Consider the following 23,237-nt stretch of genomic DNA (forward strand, 5'->3'; position numbering starts at 1 on the left):
CTTAGGGATAATCGAGTGAAACCACCGACCCAATTCATCTTCATTCCACTTGCGTTGCCAGTTAGCGATGGTATTTTTGCGGACTAAAGAATAAAATTCATTGAAGGCGATTTGACGCTGATAAATATCGCCTTCAATTGCACCTACCTTTGCCAATGAGTCAGCCCTCTCATTACCCGGAATGGAGCAATGTGAAGGGACCCAGATAAAGGTAATGACATAACAGCGTCTGCATAAAGCACTCAAAATTTCTCGTATTCTCTCAAGGAAGTACGGCGAGTGCTTTTCCGGCCTCACTGAACGGATAGCTTCGACAGAGCTAAGACTATCCGTTACAATGTAATAGTGTTCAACAGGTCGTGAGGCGACGCTGTCCAGCGCCCAATGAATTGCTGCCAATTCAGCAATATACACTGAGCAAGGATTCTGAAGACTGTGTGAGGTGCTAAAAAATTCGTTGAACACTCCAAATCCTGTGGACTCGTTTATAGTGGACCCATCAGTAAAGTATATATTATCACAATTGATACCCCCATACTTTTCATCGAAGATCGTTGGAGCGATCCTCGATCGTTGGTAATCTGAATATCCATGGATATCTTGCTTCATGGACAGATCAAAATGCACAGAGGAATTGATGTAGTCAGGGAAACAAACACGGTTGGGAATATACGAAGAAGGATCAACCTGCATGGAGATGAATTCATGATATGAACTCATGAATCCGGAGTGAAAATTTAGCTCGATCAGCTGCTCAAAATTTCCGATCACCAATAGGTTCATGACCTTACACCGGATGAAGAACCGAAGAGATAATAAATTGAAGCGATCTTTTAGTGGGAGTAGGCCTGCCAAAACCTCGAGACTCATGGTATGCGTTGAGGGCATACATCCCAACGCGATACGGAGACAAAGATACTGAATTCACTCGAGTTTAATGAGGTGTGTTTTGGCAGCTGATTGAAAACAGAAACTGCCATACTCCATCACTGAGAGAATAGTTGTTCGATACAACATTATAAGATCTTCTGGGTGGGCTCCCCACCAGGTGCCGGTAATTGTACGGAGAAAGTTTATTCTTTGTTGGCATTTTTTACTCAGATACATTTGGAGTCGAACCAGACCCCAAGATACTTGAATGACATAGCATGAGTGATCGGTTTACCCAAAAGTTGAAGCTTTGGTTTTGCTGGTCTATGCTTCCTAGAAAAAACCACCATCTCTGTTTTCTCCGTGGAGAATTCGATCCCTAGCCCAATGGCCCAGGTTGAAAAATTGTTCAAAGTATCTTGTAAGGGTCCTTGCAGGTCGGATTCGTTAGATCCTACGACAAACACCACTCCATCATCTGCAAGTTTTAAAACAGATGATTGTAACTAATTTTATGAACAAATGAAAATTCAAAAAAAATAACGCAGAACTTTTTTGACAGCCTAATATATATTCATAACATTAATTTATAAACCATACTCAAAACTAACCAGTGGTTATTATTATGATGCATAATAACTTTTGAAAAGGTCCTAAGTAACAAATGTAAACAAATCGAGTTAATGGATGCACACTATTAGTTCTCAATCATTGAATGCATTGCGAAAACAACCGCTCAGGTATCTATCCTTTTCACCCTTCTATCACTGATACAAAAAATGTCCAATGTACAGATTCGAATTTTAAGCATTCGACTGTTACTTCGGACGCCACTTTCCTCTGACGCTCGATACGTCCGAAGTAACAAAGCAATCAAAACAACACTAAGTCACAATTTGGACATTTAGAGTTTATGTTATTTTCGGTGTTGATATCGTTTCAGTGCAAGTCAACGAATTATAACAATAATGATCTGCTTTTAGCACGAAGTGCAAGTATTTGGATCGTTGTTCAGTAGTTATTTTTCAATTTTCATCGTGCAACGTAATTTGTCCTATGTACCAAGCGGTCAATCAAAACGTCCAATGTAACATTTTTCGCTCGGAGGCTTCAAATTAAAACTAAAATCACATAACAACAGTTAAGATTGTTTTTTCAGTGTTATTATTGACTGCTAGTGGTAAAAGTAGTGATAAAGATCGATTCCTTTTGAAACAATTCGTGGATCAATGTCCCGGCCTTCAACTTCGTTTTTCTCGAGTTGATGTGAATGTTACATAGGACCTTTTCAAAAGTTACGCGAGAATTGTTGGAAGTCGATGTTGAAAACCGAGCCCGCTTTGCTTCGTAAACCAGGCTAACTTCTGAGAACAGTCTTCGCTGTAATACTACTGCAAGGAGCTAAAAGATGAACTGTAGCAATCCTTGTTCTCGATTTACTGCTTAGATTTTAATGACCACCAAATTTAGAATCGATCGCAAACGTGATTCACATTTCGTCGATTTCGTTAGTAACGCGACTCCAACTATTATAATCATTTGCCACTTCGTTGAAACAGCCCTGAAAGGTGTGTCGTGAGTTTCGTGTATAAGGTATGATTCAGTTTCGTCTCTTCTGTTTTACAGGTCTTGAAGACGACGATGAGCTGTTACTCTCAGAAGATTCGTCGCAATATATTCTATGTACTCCAATAACATTGCCAGCAAGACTGTTTACGTTTCAAGAACTCCTAAATAGTCTGACTTGATCCTCGGGTTTACAACAGTTGCGATTAAGTAATTCTGATTTTTTTTCCTGAGTAGTTGAATTCTTATGAGTGTTTGGGAGTAGCACGAACACCCTTGCTACAGCCCTGGTCCGGGAATTCCCTCAACAATCGGCTGTCTGGTTGCCCAAAATAGAGCAGACAGATAACGGGAATTCACAGCTGACGAGTTGCAACCGGTAGCAATAACAATGTGGGTTGGAGCAAGGACGTCTACGCGTGCGCAAGAATAGAAGGGAGCGAAAACAGTCAACTGTACCGTTCGCTCCTATGTAATCCTTTATTCGTTCATGCATAAATGCAGAGTCATCCAGTTTCGAATTCGCAAATAAAAAGTCGAATATGCGACAGCCGGATATCCGGCTATCAGGCCTTGAAGCTATTCGGTATCCGGCCAATTTACTATCCGTTTCATCACTAATTGATACCAATTTCACTTCAATTTTTTCAGACTTCTTCCTCTACTTAAAACTGATCATGTTTGTCTACGAAAATTATCCTAAATGGGCATAAGAAAGGTTTATAAATACTGCTGGGTGATAGAAAATTAGTTTTAACGCTTTTTTGAGAAATCATGAACAGTTTTGCATCAATCAAAAAGATTTTTTTTATCGCTCGAAGGCAGTTCGTAAAATTTTGAATGAAAATGTTTACTTCATATTATTTGATAACTCATAGAACTGAACTTTAATCGACCATTTTTTATATGAATTGCCTGATATTTCCACCAAAACTCACCATTACAATGTAGCATTTTTTTCAGACGCAATTTTTGTATAAGATTTTTCCTTTTTTTTAGCTCGGTAGGTATTTTAAACATATCCGAATAGTGTTTTCAAAATGAAATCACAACCTCCAGTGTTGTGTCCTTTGTCCTCCGCTGATTCTTCAAACATATCCGAAAAGTGTTCGCTAAGTGGAATCAAAGCCTTTAGTGTTGCGTCATTTGTCCCGCACATCTCCGAATTTTGACGTAGATTCACGTCTTTCGGAGGTACAAATTGAACAACGAAAATCGATCGCATTGTGAAAATTGTCCAATTTCAAACACTCATTACTCAGTCATTTCATGAAGGGGGATATGAGATTTTCAAACATCCAAAATCAGCCTAACGTAATCCTACGTCAACTATGCGGTCGTGTCTCGGACACAACGCTCCTGTGATGTTCTTGTGCCCATCACTGTATTTTTCATAAATATAGAGTAATTTTTTTTTAATTTCTGTAATATGAGAGATATGTAAAATCCCGATTGTAGTGATGTATATAGTGTAGGGTATAATTACTATCCTCGTTTATGAGACTGATTTAAAGAAACATTCAAAAAACCAAAATGCCGGTGTCTCATAATTTGGTATCAAAAATAAAATTATCGCTCCTCTGTATTATCAACATCAATTTCGTATGCTCTACAATAAGTTTATAATGTCATTCTTTGTTTTAATCAGCTGAAACAACCTGTATGGCGTTTTCTCAACCCAGCTGTGTTGTGTTGATATTTTTAACTCGTTTCACGCACATAAAACTGCTCGTTTGAGCTCTTCAGCACTTGTACAACTTCCATACTGTCTGTTATCTGCACAGGATAACCCAGCAGGTTATAAAACGAGAGCGAACACGGCATGGTTCATTGGATAGAGGATTCAGATGCTTACAAGAATCGAAAAACAATCAAAAAATTATGGGGAGTGATCGTACTGAAAGTATATGCGTTAAAGAACTTAAACGAGAAGTTTTATGTGAGTTGAACGGGACAAATAAAAAGTCAACAACAGCTGTGTTAAAAGAACGCCAAATAGGTTGTTTGAGATGATTGAGTATAAAGAATGGCATTATAAACTTGTAATACATGCGAAATTGATGTCAGTATTGCAAAGGAGTGATTATTTTCATTCTGGTTCTAAAGTTATAAAACACTGACATTTTGTTTTTTTAATGGTCCATGCCAAACCAACGTAATTGTTATACGAGGGTCACTATTTATATTTCGGGAATAGGAACAAAAACAAATAGTTAAGCTGCGAATATATTTTTATTGTTTTTCAAAGTACTGGCCACGATGATCGATACACTTTTGCATGCGCTTAAACCAATTTTCAAAGCATTTATTCCAATCGACACGAGCCTTTTTTTTGAGCGATTGTCAAATTATGTGGGATCCAACGTGAACATAATTTTCGCACAACTAAGTGTTCATGTAGAATCGCATATATGCTGGTGGAACTAATGCTTAGGGATGCCTCAATCTCACAATAGGTTACATGACGATCTTGCTTAATCATTTCGTGCACAGCATCGATGTTTTCTGGCACTACAGTCGATTTTGGACGACCTTCACGAAACTCGTCGGACAGCGGACTACGACCACGATTGAATTCACTATACTAGCGATACACAGTGGTTTTTGATGGAGCTTCATAGCCAAAAGTCAAATTAGGTTGATTGACGCACTCTTGTTGTGATAATCCACGTCGAAAGTCGTAAAAAATCATCGCACGAAAATGTTCACGATTCAGTTCCATTTTTTTGCCGAGACCAAACTTTCAACTGAATATAAAATAAACAAATAGCGTCCATATGACAAAATGTTCTGAGTACGTATATCGTCAAAAATGTCAAACTTTACGATGGAACCGTCAGATGGACTCACATGACATCAGTGTTGCCAATTCCCGAAATATAAATAGTGACCCTCGTATCATATAGTGTATACATAATTTGAACCGTGAAAATAAAAAATTGAGAGGTGTATTAGTGTTTAAATCTCTAATAACGTTACCACAGTATTCGGCGATATAATGTTGTGACCATATACAGAATTGCACTGTTCCTCGCTCATGAGTACTTGTTCATTTCCGAGTATCATAATCATGTGTATCGATCGTGTATCCTACGTCACATTCACACGCCTCAATAATCCTATTAAGCCAAGAACTGTAGCAATTATAATCGTTATGGCAAAACTTTTTGCTCCGGCACAGGTATTTCAAATGCCACCGTTGAAAAACAACTGAAAAAAATGCCAGCAACAGATATGAAGTATCTCGTGGTGGAATGACGAAAAAGCAACAAAACGAATAGTAAATTTGCACGTTGCATGCTAATAGAGTTCAGCTGAACGCGCTCAATCGCAAACACTTCATCAAAAGTTTGCAAGAGGCTGGGTTGACTAGCTCTCCATTTGAATGTCATAACTTGGTTGTGGCAGCTTTTATCCACGAGCTGCGCGCATTTCTTACATGTAAATAAATCAAAACGAGTAGTGATCAATCAAATACGCTGTGGTTTAGATGTGAATGTTGTCACATGATGCTCACTCGTAATGTTTTTCATGACTGTTTTACAATCGTGAATGCAGCAATATGGAGAAAATACCTTCCCCTCGGGTTACCACTAATTCAAATAACGCATTCAATTTTTCAAACATTGTTCCATCTCAAGATGTTGAAGAGCCATTTCTCAATGCCACCACTTCACTGGCCCCAAAACCGTCGCTCTGCTATCAACGGACTCGTACGGAAGAAGGGTCATTCAAGCTTTCGCTTTCAATGGTCGGGTTAACCTGAATTTCTTCTCTCACGATACATCGAGAGTGATGACAGACCACAGATATCATTGTCATCTATTGAGGATCCAAGATGAACAAACACGTGTATATCGGTTCGAGGCGCGAAAAAGCGAAACAGCGAAACGGAAAAGTCTAATATAATTTTGTCGGCTTGTATCAAAGCAAAATCCGGTGGAGACGCTGGGATCATGGCTGGTCAATTATATGCAACCAAGTGACCTGGTTGTGTCTGAGACGGCGTTGGATGAAAAAGCTAGCCAACACAAAGAAAAGCGATGGGAAAAGCATGGATCTGGAGTGCATCGTGTCGCACCGGGGGTCAAGTTTCAAGGTTGATTTATTGATTCCTCTAGTACAATTATTATACCTATGAGCGCACGGGATCGCCACGAGACTCAGGAAGATCATGGCATGGATCACGTTAGAGTTGTCGTAGTCAAAGTAAGTAACACTCGTTTCATTATTTCGAGCGTTCATTTTCTGCCTTTCCAAACAGAGCAAACAGAGCGTTCCGCCCATCACACTTATCCAGCATTGTCGACATTCTGGATGCGAAGTTCGCCATAAACTTGTTCCAATTCGTGGTTCATGATTAATGTAATTTACGACGGTGAATAGTGCCACAAAATATTATCCCAGATTCTCCTCCACCGTTCTTGCCAATAGTAATCAGATTTATAGGCAATCATCAGGTCGGATTCACGCTCTGTTGCTCGACGGCGGACCAATTTTAACCTTGCGTCTAATTCTCCAAAAACTCGACGAGTATCAAGTCTCTCCCCAAACGATTTCAATACCGCATCATATGCATCAGACGACACAGCAATGAAAAATCATGGACAAATCTTACCCGGAAGATGAATAAACTTATCCAGAGAACGATCAACGGTGTGCGAATCTCAGGCGACCTGCCAAAATCGTTTCAAACTCGGTGGAGGCTTCGACAAGACGATTCAATCTCCTATCTCGAAGTTGTTATGCAAAGAGCGCATTTCAATAATGGGAAACGTTGTTCTCAACTCCTTAATCCTTAACTCCGTTTGATCCAAGTCCGCTACCATGATACGTGTTCTTTCGATTATATCCACGTTATCGGGGAAACAAATATACTGCCTGGACTATTTGAAATCCGGTCTGATATCTAAACGGCCAAATATGAGTTGGTTGATATAATATTGTAGGCACCATTCAGGATTGATAGATAGATTCAGGATCTTGACAGCTTTTTCTAGATGGGATAGATTACCCTTTCCATCCACTCCTCCGGCAATACTCTGTCTGCCGAATGCTACGAAGTTCTTGTGAGAGGCGCTGCCATCGCGATAACGAAGAACTTTTCTGCTCCAGTAAGTTGACTTCGGGAATAACCATGATGAGCGCCCAGCCAACGAGAAGATGAGCAGGGTCTGGAGGATGTACATCCATTGGTTATTGGAAATCATCGGCGAAGCAGATAAACTGACTAAACTTGTTGGAAATTGTGCCCCGCATATTTAAGCGCACTCTCTGCATAACACCTTCCAGCACCACGTTGGAGAATAGGCAGGAGAGTCGAAGTCTCCTGTGAGTCTCAAACGATTCCGACAGATCGTCTGAGATCCGCACACTGTACCGCACACCATTCATCGTTGCCTGAATCAGTCTTTTCAACTTTCGGGGAAAGCCGTACCAGTTCTCCATAGCTGTCGTCGGTCGATTGTATCATATGCGGCGTTGAAATCGTCGGAGATGTGATGCGTAGGGACCTGATACTCGCGGCACTTTTGGAGAATCTGCCGCAGTGTAAGAATCTGGTCCGTTGTCGAGCAACGCATGAATCCGGCCTGATAACTTCTCACAAATCTACTTAATATTGACGAAAGACGGCGAAAGAGGATCTGAGAGAAAATTTTGAAGGCACCATTCAGGATCGTGATTGCACGGTAGTCCCCACAATCCAGCTTGCCAGCCAGCCTTTTCACCACTCCTCCTGTAGCTGTTCCATTCCCATGTCCATATCTCTGACTATCGACCGATGCATACACTGTATAGGTTTTGCCATCCTATCGTAGGAGGTTGTTGTTGTTGTTTTGAAATATAGAGACTTTGAGCTGTATGACAGTCATTCGTCTCTTCATTCCCCTTTACACACCTGAGCAACCATTCAAAGTTACACAATATTTGTAGGCGATCATTTCAGGTGGGTGCAGGCGCCTCTTTTAAATTACCCTGGTACGTGATACCAGGATGTAAGCGTTCAAGTTCGATTGCAGTATCAAATGTACTGAATCAGGTTAGCCTCTTTAAGGAAATTCAGAGTGTCTCTTTCCGTGTGTCGTTCTGCAAAACGACATCTAGGCCACCGGTTAAGCAGTACCTCCTACGAAGGTCCGCAGTTCGCATGCATTCCGTTAGAATATGCCCCACTGTCAGGCGGGTGCCGCAACAGGTAGGGGGCTCTTCTTTCTTTGAAAGGAAGTTATGAGTCAACCACGTATGCCCGATGCGAAGACGCGGGAGAATTCGCTGTTCATACGTGTTGACTCTGTCGTTCCATTTGCCGGATGATGCTTTGATTCTACGAAACTGCAGATCCCTTTCACGATTCCATTCCGCCTCCCAAGTGAGGAGAATTCAAAAGTTCGACTTTCTAATGAGGTCCTTACCAGGTATACCCATACTGGTAATGGAGCCTCTCTGCCCTTCGATAGCAAGCCGATCGGCTTCCTCGTTCCCCGGGATCCCGGTGTGACCCGGAATCCAACATAGGGTCTCACTACTTCCTCTCAGCTGCTCTTCAATTTCATGAATGATGGGGTGTTTGATTTTACCACCCTCTACAGCTTTGAGGACGCTCGCCGAATCCGAACCAACAACGACGCTATTAGCATCGGTGACGCTCTCTAATGCCCACTTAATGGTGAGAGCTTCACACGAGAAGATGCTAAACTGATTGGGGACTCTCATGCTAGCATTACCGTCGAGTATCCCAATGGCTGAGGCGTCATCGGTGACGGACTCGTCAATATAGACAATGCGTTTGTTGGCAAAGTCAGTACGTAGGGCCTCGTTCACCACCGCTTGCACCTTGTGGGGATATCCCCAGCCCTCACGAACCGTTTTATCCTCCGGCTGATGGTGGGAGGAACGGCATCCCAGGCTCTAGGAGAGCATCGACTTAACCGCATGGTGCGAGGCAGTATCTCCCCCGTTAGGGTTTGATATTTTTGCCTGGCCCTAACCCCGTATGGGGTATCAAGCGATAGGTTGGCTGGGCACTCCTCCCATGGACCATCCTCTGCACACATACCATCTCGAAATGTGGTTCACCTATTTCAGCTAGTAGGCTCCTACTAGGACTACTGTAAAACGAACCCGTGATTATGCGAATTCCGCTTTACTAGCGAGGATGTACGGTATACTAGTCGTGGGATTATCCAGCTTTTAAAAATATTCAAAAGGAAGTCCCGTGGGCTGCCTTTCAGCATTCCTTTAATCGCTTTTAAAACGTTCAGGTGATCCGCGATCTTTTTCTTGACCAGTTTTGCATTGAGCTTGAAATTCAAGTTTCTATCAACCGTGACTCCGAGGAGTGTAGAGCTGTATCCCTCCAGGATAGCTTTGCCATTCATAAAAATGAAAGCCCTTTGTGCACCCCTGGCCCGTCATCTTATTGACAAAATACTTGATTTCTCACTAGAAATCGTGAAACCAACTTCGTCTGCCCACATCGATACACTCTTAACTGCGCTTTGCAATCGATTCCTGGATTTCTGCACTAAGCCTGATGATATCAGAAGTATGTCATCCGCATAGAGGATAACCTTCACTCCATCAGGCATGAAATCGAAAATCGAATTCATTGCTACCAGGAAAAGAGTGACCGATAGGATTGCACCTTGGGGAACTCCGTTTTCGGAAATTTTCTCGCTGGAGAGGCGATCCCCAACTGCTACTTTGAAAGTTCTGTCGGTTAGCCATCATTCTTCCCGCAAAACCCCAGTTCGCAAGCGTTGCCAGAATATGGCACCGCCACACCTGGTCGTAAGCTTTAGTAGTGTCTAAGAGAGCACAGGTGCTAACATGTGAGGGCTTGAAATGCTTATGGAGGCATACTTCGAGTTCTACTAGGTAGCTTTCGACTCCCCTGCCAGAGCGGAATCCAAACTGCCGATCGTCCAAGAGCTTCTCTCTTTCCAGCGCCTCGATTAGTCTTCTGTTAACCATCTTTTCCATCAAATGTCCCAAATATATGTCTTCCTAAAAGCTATCGATCTTCGTGTGTGATTTTCCTTATATCTTTTCGCCTCCTTTTCGTCCTTGGTGAGTTATCGGTTCACTTCCATTAGAATAAGGTGAATTTTAATACATATTAGTTGTAAGGATAGTTTTTAAGAATTGAGTGTGAAGTGTGAGTATGAATGAGTATGTGAGTATGAGTGTGAATATTGTTACAATCTCCATCCTTTTCCTAACGAAAATGTGTCACCCTTCTAAACTCGAGTCGACCGCGAGTAATCGGTTTCCTATTTTATTAACCATAGAATTAAGGAAACATGTTAATATCTTCTTCTTCTTCAATGGCACTAACGTTCCTAGAGGAACTTCGCCGTCTCAACGTAGTATTACTTGCGTCATTTTTATTAGTACTTAGTTGAGATTTCTATGCCAAATAACACGCCTTGAATGCATTCTGAGTGGCAAGCTTCAGAATACGCGTGATCACAGTGCAAGTCGGAGGAAATTTCTTTGACGAAAAATTCCCCCGACCAGAACGGGAATCGAACCCGAACACCCGGCATGTTAGTTATGACGCTAACCACTCGGCCATGGGAGCACCAACATGTTAATATATTCTAGTTAAAATATAGTTCAGAGTTTGGCTCCTTTAAACATATGTAACTGAGCTTGTGAAAATAAACGATATAATAAAAAAAATTTTTTGTATTGGAGCTCTACAAAATTGATCCCGTCGTCGTTAGGTTCCTGCAGCATGCGATGAGGCAGTGGAGTACGTCTCTGCACCTCAGTGATGGGGAAAATGTGTTGCAGTCTAGAACGCTGCAGATAAAGAGGGGGATATTCCAAGGCGACTCTTTCAGCCCGCTTTGGTTTTGTCTGGCACTTAACCCCCTCAGTAGGACGCTCAATAGAAACGGTCATGGCTATAAAATAAGGTATGGCGACGGCGCCCACGAAGAAGTGACCCATACCTTCTACATGGATGATCTCAAGGTCTACGCTGATTCACGTCAGCGTCTAGGTGTAGCTATCCGGGTTGTCGAAGACATAAGCAGGGACATCTGCATGGAGTTCGGCCTCGACAAGTGCCGCTGTGTCCATCTGCTGAAAGGGCAGCTTACCGAATCCGGAGGTTACGAGGTCTATGACGGCGAGTTCATAAGAGACATGGTTCGTGGCGAATCCTATAAATATCTTGGATTCCGACAGCTCACCGGGATTCGCCACTCCGACATCAAGACGGAGCTGCGAGACAAGTTCTTGAGTCGAGTGAACTGTGTCCTGAGGACTTTCCTCAACGCGGGGAACAAGGTACGCGCGATCAACACATTCGCGGTTCCCCTGCTGACCTTCAGTTTTGGTGTAGTCAAATGGAGCAAAACTGACCTAGAGGACCTTGAGAGGAGGATGAGGAAAGCATTCAAAGAGGCCGGAATGCACCATCCTCAATCGGCACTGGAGAGAGTTTCACTGCCACGCAAAGAAGGGGGACTTGGAATAGTCGACATATCTGCACTGTGTGTTGCCCAGGTACGACAACTGCGCGAGTACTTCGCAGAACGCGCCAACCAAAACGCGCTATACTGGGCTGTCTGCGCCGCCGACAGAGGATACAGCGCTCTGCACTTGGCGCAAGCGGAGTACCAACTCAACTGCAATCTGCAGACAGTGGAGGAGAAGATTGCAGCTTGGAAGCAGAAGGCAGTGCATGGTGCCCACCCCCATCAACTGGACCGGCCACACGTCGACAAGGCCGCATCTAATCTGTGGCTAACGCGTGGTGAACTCTCTTCAGTAGTAGAAGCCGACATGATAGCCATCCAGGACAGGATAATGCCGACGAGAAACTGCAGGCGGTACGTCTGGCATCAAGACGTTGATGACATTTGCCGGATGTGCCATCAACCAGGTGAAAACATAGAGCACATTATGGGAGGCTGTCCCGTTTTGGCCAACGCAGCCTACACCGAGCGCCACAACAACGTGGCCCGTATTGTTCATCGACAACTGGCGCTCCAATGTGCTCTACTGGAAGACAACGTACCAAACTACCGGTACCTGCCTGCACCTGTCCTGGAAAATGACCGTTTCAAGCTGTACTGGGATCGCACTGTTCTGACCGACCTCTCGATCCACCACAACCGCCCAGATATAATGGTTTACGACAAGAGCGACCGCAAAGTCACCATCATCGATGTCGCTATTCCACTGAACCAGAATCTGGAGGAGACCCACGGTCGCAAAATCTGCAAGTACCGACCATTGGCCGTGGAGCTCAAGGAACTGTGGGGGCTAAGGGAGGTCCCAAGAATTGTTCCAGTCGTTCTCTCTGGAACTGGAATTATCCCGAAGACACTTCTGGAAGCGCTAAAGGTGTTGAACATGGAGAAGGAATTGGCCGGCATCCAAAAGTCGGTCATCCTTAGCACCTGCGCGATTGTCCGACAATTTCTCGGTCAGGACTGAAACAGCACGAGCATGCAGATACGTGCATTCCGCAGAGCCTAGTCCCCCTTTGGCATTCAGAAGCCCGGGAGCAGGAGAAAATTCTGGCTAGGTTCGCCTAGTTAAGAAGTGAGATAAGTCTGCCAAAAAAAAAAATCTTTTCCATCACTTTCCCCATGCAGCTGAGTAGCGTTATGGGTCTATAGCCACTGGCACTAAATGTTTTCTCTTTGGACTTGGGTAAAGGTATTACGATTCCAGTCTTCCACACACTAAGGATGGGGTCACGCATCCATATATCGCTATATACTTGCAGCAGCAAGCATTTCGCCGCGATTGGGAGGTGCTTTAGCATGGGGTAGTCTATATCGTCCACACCACAAGCCTGCCATTTCACTCTGCTACGTGCCCAATCAAGTTCGGATAGGTTATAAATTTCGTTATACTTGTCCGAGTTGTGTGTTGGGAAGTCAAGAGGAAGCCTTTCACATTCCTCCTTCAGCTCATTGAATTGCGTAGAATAAACAATCGAGGCCGACATTTCCGCAAAGTAATCGGCAAGAATTTCACTAGTGCAAGCGGGATCATCGGTAGTCGTACTACCGTTTACCAGCCTGATGGACTCTTGGATTGATTCTTTGCCATAACTTTTTAGCTGGAAGTTCACAATTTATTTCACTAATGAACGTTACCCAGCTATCTTTCTTAGCTTTCCATACACACTTTCTAGCAACTCGCTGAGCTGTAGGGAAGGAAGTCAAAACTTCCCTCTTTCTGGGACCGTCGTCATTCAACCTCCTAAGTACTCTAAGAGATTTCCGTCTAAGACGTATTGCTTCTTTAACTTCTCCGTTCCACCAAGGGACCCTCTTTCTACCGGGCAGCCCACTAGTGCGAGGAATGTGCTTTGCAGCAGCATTCAACATAAGCTCAGTCAATTGGTCAAGATCGAGATGCGCGGAATCATGCACTGAGCGATCTGTATCGTCCCGATACCCCACCCAGTCAGCTCCATCGAACTTCCACCTTTTACGGTTCTGATCGATGGTTTGTTCCTATCAAGGTTGATAATGATAGGAAAATGGTCACTGCTGAAAGTGTCATCAGAAGTAGACCATTGAAGCTTATTGGTTAATGTGGGGGAGACCATAGTCAAGCCAATCGCAGTGGTGGCTGCCCTGACATATGGTCTATTCTGGTGTGAACCCCATCATTTGAGAAGGTAAGGCCAAGATTATTGGCCAGCTGGATCACCGCCAAACCTCTACGGTTTGATTTGCTTGATCCCCGGGGAGAATCGTTCGCGTTCAAATCCCCTCCTAAATAATAGGAGGGGAGCGCTAAAATTTAAAAGAATGTGCTCGATTTCTTGCACCACCGCCCTGTGATTGTGAAACATAGGGGGTATGTACAAGTTAAAGGCGATGACATGTACGGGGTACATGATTTCAACACCTAAGATCGGCAGGCTCGATGTTATTGAGCATTTTTTGAAAGTGATAATGTGATAATCAATGGCAATACCATCTCTACCAGGGATAGGATATCCCTCTTTATAGATCCAACTATATTCTACGATGCTCTTCCAAGGAAAAATAGCATTCAGAACAAATGTCTCTTGAAGTAGGATTATTGCCGGGGAGAGCTTCCGGCTAAGAAGCTGTAAATCTCCCACATTTTGTCGTAACCCTCTTATGTTCCATTGAATAATTAAATTTCCCGGAATATTGAAAATGAAAAATAAAAACACAGGGTCGAGTTAGCTAATGTCAATAATATTGGGATCAATACTAAACGACTAGTTAGCGCTCGAAGGGGTATGCTTCATATTTCCACTCTTTTTGAGTGGCAGAGATAACCCCTCTGGGCTGCAGGGCTTACCAGACACAATGTGCTTTTGCCTCTGCTTAAGCTTCACACCAGTCACTCTTTCTACGGGATGCACCACCTTGGGAGAGAGTGATGATACAGCTAGCCCAGTATCAGGCGTGGAGCCGGGAGCCGTACTAGCACCCGAAGTCGCGCACTGAGCATTCTCTGTAGGGGGGGAAGTGAGGTAGGCTTATTTTGGAAAAATTCTCAGTGTAGATTATGCGTACAAGGATCCCTTCTAAGATTTTCAACAGGATTCAAGTTTGGAGAGCGAGCCGGCCAGTCCAAAAAAATAAGTTATTGGTCCTTAATCCATTGCTTAGTTTACTTGCTGGTATGCATTGTTTTGCTGGAATGTGATTTTTTTTGTGACGATATCCACGGTAGGAGAGAGGATTCCAGAACATGTGTGTAATCCTTGAATGATGTGAAAGCTATTTTGAGCTTTGCGGTTGCGTAGAATCCCGCCCAAAGCATGCACGAGTCTCCACCAAAATTCCTGATTGAAAAATACTATTCCCTATTTCGTAAATCACGCCAGTACCCGTTGAAACCATGAGGACCATCCAAATTGAACTTATTTTCGTCAGTGAAGATAACCTATACATTGAAGAACTTTTCGTTATGGTATATAGCAAAATGTATTCTTTTGGAAAAATTATTTGTCACAACATACCATGTCCCACTGTCGGTTCATGTGAGCTTTGGCAAAACTCAGACGTCTTCAGATGTGAGATGGTGTAAGATGAGGAGTTTTAACCTTTTAAGCCTTTTTCTGTGAGGATTTTTTACCAAAATTTTACGAATTGTCACCCGAGCAGTTGAGTAGTTGAAATATTGCTTTATTTGTACATGCGATTTTGAGGTATTCGCACCTGTTCTAGCTATTTCTCTTTTATCCCGGTCGAAGAGCTTTGATTTACGTGGAGCTCTCTCCTTCTTACCGTATCCTTGAGGACTCGCCAAATAATTGAGCACTACTTGATGGGATCATCCAATCCGACTAGAAATTTCTCTGATGTCAACATTGTCTTGGTGAAATGCATCGATTTGTCTTTCTTCTCTCTCCGTGAGGACTTTTCCCTTTGGCATTTGCGAGATTTAATTGATCAAAACAACTAAAACAACGGAAAATGTAACTGGTCTTATAGAAACCTGACATCTGAAAATACGAAAACATTCGTTTACGCTCAGCGCTTGCACACACACATATGAAAATCATGCAGTGTATGATAGACACCAATACTTACACACTAGAATATAAATTGAAGCATTGTTTGTTTACAATGACACAAAGCAGCAAGATCATCACCTGGTCTTATAGAAGTTGGACAGAGTGTACTCGCAGGCCAATCACAAAACCTAGGTATTTACTATAGTTAAATTATAAAGAAGAACGTTAACTCATGTAAACATTCGTGTCTTGCGGCAATTTTGTGACCTGTAACTTAACGCAGGTCACAAAATTGCCGCGTATGTCCGTGCATACGCGTATAGGTAAATAATATGGAAAAATTATAGGAGGTTGTGTCCAAGACACGACCGCATTGTTGACGTAGAACTACGCTGTAGTTTAATTCAAGTCGCTTGTTTATAACTGCGAGTATTATTTTATCATGCTAAATCAATAAAATTTTAGAAATAACCATTCTACCAGTGGTCGTCCTGAAATATTTTTTTCTTGTAGAATCATTTGACGATTATTGTTTGATGATTCATTCTTGTCCTCGCAGAACAATACATGCTCGAGATAAGCGCAGTTATCATCCTTAGTGGAGAAAGTTTTGCTACTGGTAAGCGAAACCAAATCACATACAGAATTCCAGAACGACATTTACCTTCCTGTTAATCTCAACAACCTCGAAAAGAGTAGCACTGCTTCATCATGATCAAGATTAGCGCAAATGCAATCCTAGTTGAAGGGAGCTTTGCAACTGGCACGTGAACCCAAATAAATTTATATATTATTAGAACTTATTGAATATCAAGTTATTCAATATTTAAATAATATAAATAATAATAATATAAATAATAAAATATAAATAATTTTTTGGTGTACAACCTTAATGTTTAATGCATTGATACAATGTCAAAGGCATCAACGAAGCTTTTATGATAACGGAAAACAAACAATGTCAACTGCTTGGAAAAAGGCTGAATATTTGCCACAGCAGATATTCATTACTAATACCCTAGCGCCAATATTTCCCTCCCGCTATCTCCCCTCCTTGTCGTCACGTTCGGATCGACTTGTTCACCCGCAACAGCGCAATACGCCAAAACGCACGCACGTACACACACAAAAATATCCATATATCGATGGTTTGAAGCAATTGAATATGCACACACTTTTCTCCGTTTTACGCTCTTCTCAACAGAAGCCCTTTTGGTTAATATTGCCGGTCTGAATCAGCTTAGCTGGCATCCTTTGTGGATAGAGTTTTGCTACCGTCATGCGAAACCAAATCACAGACAAAATTCCAGAACATTTATTTTCTTGGTGAGCTGACGATAGTCTAGCTTGATGATTCCCACACAATTGTGTAGCTCAGAACCTTAATGCAACGGCGTCAGTTTGATGCAATTATTGCAGTGCTAATGACATCGGCGAGTCAGTAATTTGTTCGCGTCCACAGTTCAATCCGAAACTAAGCCACGTGAGACTTTAAACTTCTTTAGTTTATTCGTCTCTAACCTACAAAAAGGTCCTTGGAAAACTTTACTTTTCCCTCGTACTACTCCTCCACTCCTCACCGTGCAGCTCGCCCAGTAACGATGTTGTTCAGTCGGTGTCCTCACGAAGAATGAAAGTTTGACTCAGCGAGATCCTCTGTTTATACCCTAGGCAAACATTCCCCTTTCGTTCTTTTTCTTTTCCTTTGTTCACAGAGAATTTAAGTCTTACGATTTCCCCTTCGTTGCTCGTCCATAAGTGGCTCGTTATTGACAGCTCTGTTCGGGAAAGCACACAAATGGACAGAACAAATGTATGGGAAAATGGAAACGCTTATAGTTTTCATGAATTTTAACCATTTATACACCATGGGATTGTAATGTATAGCATATCGAACAAATCTTAGGGGATTTCCGATTCATTTGGTATGTAAATCGCCAAAATCCGTTCGCGGCAAAAATAGTTATTAACGTTAACTTTATTTCATAAAAACGTGACCTGTTTTCTGATTTGGCACCCTTAATGAAAGACGTAGTTCTACGTCAAAAGATAATCTGTATATGACGGTACAGCGTTTGATTTGAATAACAAAGCATGACAAATTAATGCACGGTATAAATAGCTTCTAGCTTTAATATGTTGTATTATATTGCACGGCCTATAATGATCCATTTGTATTTGCTAACCACACAAAACATGTTAATTTGTGTTTGCGTCTGATCCGCTGTTTCGAGCGTTCAACGTTTTCTTGTGAATGTGTATATGGATAATTTATTCATAATTTATCTTAGAACGATCAATTATAACTTCGGAAAACTTTAAATAAAACCCACCATATGATATTATATGATGCAGCTGTTTCATTCTGTTCAATTATTTAAACACTGGTTTTCCATGTTGTTGCTGTCTACCGAAGACAAACTATGGCAATATGTAAGGCCACGGAGAAATGCCAATTCGTTATCATAAGAGAGTCTTACAGGCGGTCTACAACCTTGAACGGTTCTTGCAACTTTCGCCAATTTCTCAGCAGAAAAACCCTTTGAATAATTTCACTTTCCTTTCCCTCATGCAATTGACCCATATCAGCGTGTATGCATACATACTTCTTCCTTCGTGGGCCTCGGAGCGACGCGGAATTAAATGGAGAGCACCAAATAAAAAGACCGCTGTAAAACCCGACTGTTGATCATTGCTAACCAAACAATTCCCCCGCTCTCCCCCAATCTCCCGCACACACAAACCGATATTTGAAGCGGCACAGACAGGGTTCTTGCAGCTTGTTTGCATCCAACGGAACGTGCAGAAACGTTTTGTAACCCCCCGAAGCCCACAATGGAATATGAACGCGCTCGAGCGCTTCGAAGGGAACACCCACACGACAACATCAAAGGCCGCAATTCATTACATGCGGCGCGGAATGCATTCAATCATCGCTGCTAGGTCTCGTCGGGTTTGGAGCAATCACGACTTGCAGAAATAGCAACGCTTTAGAAATTATTTCTCAATTTTCCCATCCGATTTCCGTGATCGCATATGAGACGTGACGCTAGGTTAGGCTTCCACATGACTCGTACAAATATTTTTTTTCGTGGATCAAAAAACAGTGTCAGTTGTATTAAAGGTATAAACACCAGGGTAAAATATAATTAATACGCGTGGAAAAACTCGATAGATACGACTTATCCTGCTACGGTTCCATAACGCCCTTTCGTGACATTCACAAACCTACAGTCCTTGATGAAACAGCTAAACACTAACGACCCATTCGAATGGATCATTTGAGAAAGAAATTTAAATTCTAAATCATTAAATACATTTGATCCTGGCCAACCGGATGCTATCGCACACACGTTGCTTATCTCGTTCAGATGCAATTATATCTCAGCCAGTAAAATTAATTGGTCTCTTTAAAGCCCTCGAAGCCGGTTCCACATTCACTTCGTCACAGTGACTTTCAACCCCAACATGATGATTTATTGCTTACTCACCGACACTCACTCACTCTGCTCTTGCTGTTGTTATTTCCATCTCGACTAGGTCACGGCGCTTTTGATGGTGGTGTCAACGTTTTGTGTAACCCCCGGACGCAGTGGCCTGCTGAGGACACCGAAGGTCTACAATGCGGTGATAACGACCGATGAGAATTTAACCCCAAGCCGTGCCTTCCCCGTGGTTCAACCGGTGGTTCACGAGACTGGCTTCGCATATCCGTTTGGCGCATTCGGACCATTCGGGCTGTACAACGCACTGAACTCCTATCCGGGTTACTATCCACCCCAAGGGGCCACAGCAGCCGATTCCAACGCGGCGCGACTCGATGGAAGGAACACATTTTACGCCGGCCGGGATTCGGTAGGTCAACCCTTGTTTATATTACGTTTATGGAATTTTCAATTTGTCCTTATACACTGAAGGTTTTTTTGAGGTTAATTTGAATTGTTATGCAAATTTCATGTTCTGATTCGGTTGAACCATTTTGTTCGTTTTGTTGGGGGATATCGACATTCAAAAATTATTGAACGTTTACATATTCATAGTCCAACAAGTCCATTCCGTACATCGATGTAGCAGTTTGGTGGCTCGAGATGTACGTACTCTCGATTGATGCAATTAATTCAGAGGACATGTAAAATACAATGATCATTTGGTTATTTTCCCGTTCATAAATTTGTAAGTCGCAAGCATCATACCATTTGTACATTATGTATTGGATTCATTTGTAACCGTGTTAAATTAATTCGTAACGGAGAACGTAATCTATCACAATGCATGGATTGACCTAACGTGGCATTTGTTCAATCTCTCTATTTAAAAGAAGATATATTGGATTCATTCTGAAATTCTTTGATTTAATCAATACAAACAAGTGATTACTGAGGCAAAGGCGTTCCTACGTCAACCTTGCGGTTATATCAGAAATAAAAAGAGGCAGCGTCAGCAACGGCAATAGGGGGCAACGAGTTTTAATTTTGTTGCGCCTCCGCAGACTGCAGACTTTCCATCGGTCAATAGTTCTGAACGGTTTGGGTTAGTACAAACACCGACCCAACTGAATCGATCCATTGTGCGTGTATGCATATTTTTTCCGTACTAATCAAGTGGCCGATCAATCTATTGAGCTTGAGCTTGAGCTTGGGTAGACTGTAAATTTCGTAGTTGCTCTCCGTGATTGACCTGAACCAGCGAAATTGTGCAAAGAACACACTGAATGTCACTTGGTTTTCCAGTCTGCTGCAGCAGGCAAGTACCGTCACACTTCAGTGTTTTCGTCGCCTGATACCGCCTTGAATTCCAGTTCCATCACCGTGATCTCACCATCTGTGTCTATTACCTCGCAATCCAACGTTCTCTCGTTCAATTGCCATCAGAAAATCGTCGTATATTACCAGAATGTCGGCGGCATCAACAGAAATGTCGATGATATTCGGCTAGCTGTATCGGATCAATGCTACGATATCGTTGTTCTCACAGAGACTTGGCTAGACTCACGTACGCTCTCGCATCAGATGTTCGGTAAAGATTATGAAGTTTTTCGATGTGATAGGAATGCTGATAATAGCCGTAAGGCTAGAGGCGGAGGCGTTCTGGTGGCCGTGAACTCCAGACTCGAAGCGAGAGCTGTAGATAATCAAAAATGGATTTGCTTGGAGCAGGTGTGAACGGCGATCACACTTGGCGACCGTACTTTATTTCTATGTGCGTTGTACATTCCTCCCGACCGAATACGAGAACGCGAGCTCTTTGAGACACATTGTCAGTCGGTTTTCTCTGTCTTGGAAACCGCTAAAGCAACAGATGAAGTCATCTTAATGGGCGACTTTAATCTTCCAAGAATTTCGTGGAAGAAATCCTGCAACGGCTTCCTTTATCCGGATTTGGCTCATTCGACCATCCCTCCCAATGCTTCTTTCTTGCTTGACAATTACAGCTTAGCCACTCTCTCGCAAATCAATTACGTTACCAATCCGAATGACCGTAGTCTGGATCTCTGCTTTGTGAGTGCGCAGGACACAGCCCCATTCCTATGCAGAGCTCCTGCTCCTCTTGTTAAGCACACTCCTCATCATCCACCTCTGCTGGTTACCGTTGGTACTAAGTTGTCACAGGATTTCGATATCTCACCTGTAGCAATTTCTTATGACTTTCGTAATGCCGACCATTGTGGTATCAGCCAGTTACTCTCTAGCTTCAACTGGGACGATATACTAGACACCGTTAACGTCGAATCTGCAGCTTTAACATTCTCCAACGTTCTGGCATATGTTATCGATAGATATGTGCCGAAAAAGAAATGCCACCATGCATCCCGCAAACCATGGCAGACCTGTGTGCTTCGACGACTGAAATCAATGAAGAGGGCCGCCTTGAGAAATTTCACCACACACCGCACACAAATTCTTCAATATCAATATGCGCGAATCAACCACGAATATAAACGTGTTGCGAAGCAATCTTTCCTACATTATCAGCGTCGTGTACAGAGAAAACTCATATCACATCCCAAACAGTTTTGGAAATTTGTCAACGAGCAGCGCCATTCAGCCGGTTTGCCATCGTCTATGGCATTCAATGGAATCGTGGTCTCTACGCAACGGGATATCTGCAACCTTTTCTCAGATAAATTTGCCAGCGTTTTCACCGATGAGAGTTTGAGCGACGAACATATCAGGCATGCTGCTGGCTACGTCCCTCTCTCCAACCAAACCCTGAGTAGAGTTCACATCAGTTTGGAGATGATTTCTAGGTTGTTCTCGAAACTCAAAGCGTCGTTCAATCCGGGACCTGACGGAATCCCATCAGCTTTTCTCAAAACGCACATGAATGACTTGTTGACCCCGCTGCTCCAAATATTCCAGCTTTCCGTGTCTACTGGCGTTTTTCCGACCTGTTGGAAACTATCGCATATGTTCCCAGTCCATAAGAAAGGAAATAGACGGGACGTCAATAATTATCGTGGCATTACTTCGCTTTGCGCTTTGGCTAAATTGTTTGAACTCGTTATTATGGAACCGCTCAACGCTCTCAGCAAGCCGTACATTAGCACTGACCAGCACGGATTCACGACGGGTCGCTCCACCACCACAAATTTACTGTGTCTTACCTCCTACATTACCAATTCTATGTTACAATACGCTCAAACGGACGCCATTTATACAGATTTGACTGCGGCCTTTGATAAATTGAACCACCGTATAGCTGTTGCCAAACTCGACAGGCTTGGGATTAACGGCAACCTTCTGCAATGGTTCCAATCATACCTCACTGGCCGCCGACTAGCCGTCGTTATTGGCGACTGTCAATCCTCTCTATTTGCTGCTACTTCTGGCATACCACAAGGTAGTCATCTGGGTCCGCTGATTTTTTTGATCTATTTCAACGACGTAAATTTGGTGATTGAAGGACCACGACTGGAGGGGAAAGTTATCTTTTAGAAACCTGAGAAGGTAACCGAGAGACATTCTCTAAAACCTATCGACTGTATAGCTCTCTAATCGCGAGGACGGAGTTATTTTTTGGAAACCTGAGAAGGTAACCGAGAGACCTTCTCTAAAACCTATCGATTGTATGGTTCCCTAATAGTGACGGCGGAGTTATCTTTTGGAAACCTGAGAAGATAACCGGCAGAACTCCACTAAAATCAATCGACCCAGAGATATGTGTCGTTATTCAAGTCGTGTAGAAAATATTCAACCCTAATCGGATATTATTTTCGAAATCTCGTTTCGCCGAATAGTTGAGAGTTCGCGTTTCCAGAATCACATCACTCATCACACTGAATCCTGATGTTTCTTACCCATTCCCACTAACAATTTCTCCT

General features: G+C 42.8%; 1 protein-coding gene across 2 annotated transcripts in view; it reads left to right on the top strand.

Moving 5' to 3' along the window:
• Positions 1-23,237, top strand: part of LOC129762512 (uncharacterized) — a 43,640-nt gene that overhangs the window by 16,044 nt on the left and 4,359 nt on the right. For both annotated transcript variants that reach the window (XM_055760820.1, XM_055760821.1), the window contains exon 2: positions 19,457-19,771. In XM_055760820.1, the coding sequence (XP_055616795.1) occupies positions 19,457-19,771 (315 nt within the window). The remainder of the gene's footprint in view (positions 1-19,456; positions 19,772-23,237) is intronic.

The sequence above is a fragment of the Toxorhynchites rutilus genome, chromosome 1 (genome assembly GCF_029784135.1).
Source record: "Toxorhynchites rutilus septentrionalis strain SRP chromosome 1, ASM2978413v1, whole genome shotgun sequence".
NCBI lineage: Eukaryota > Metazoa > Arthropoda > Insecta > Diptera > Culicidae > Toxorhynchites > Toxorhynchites rutilus.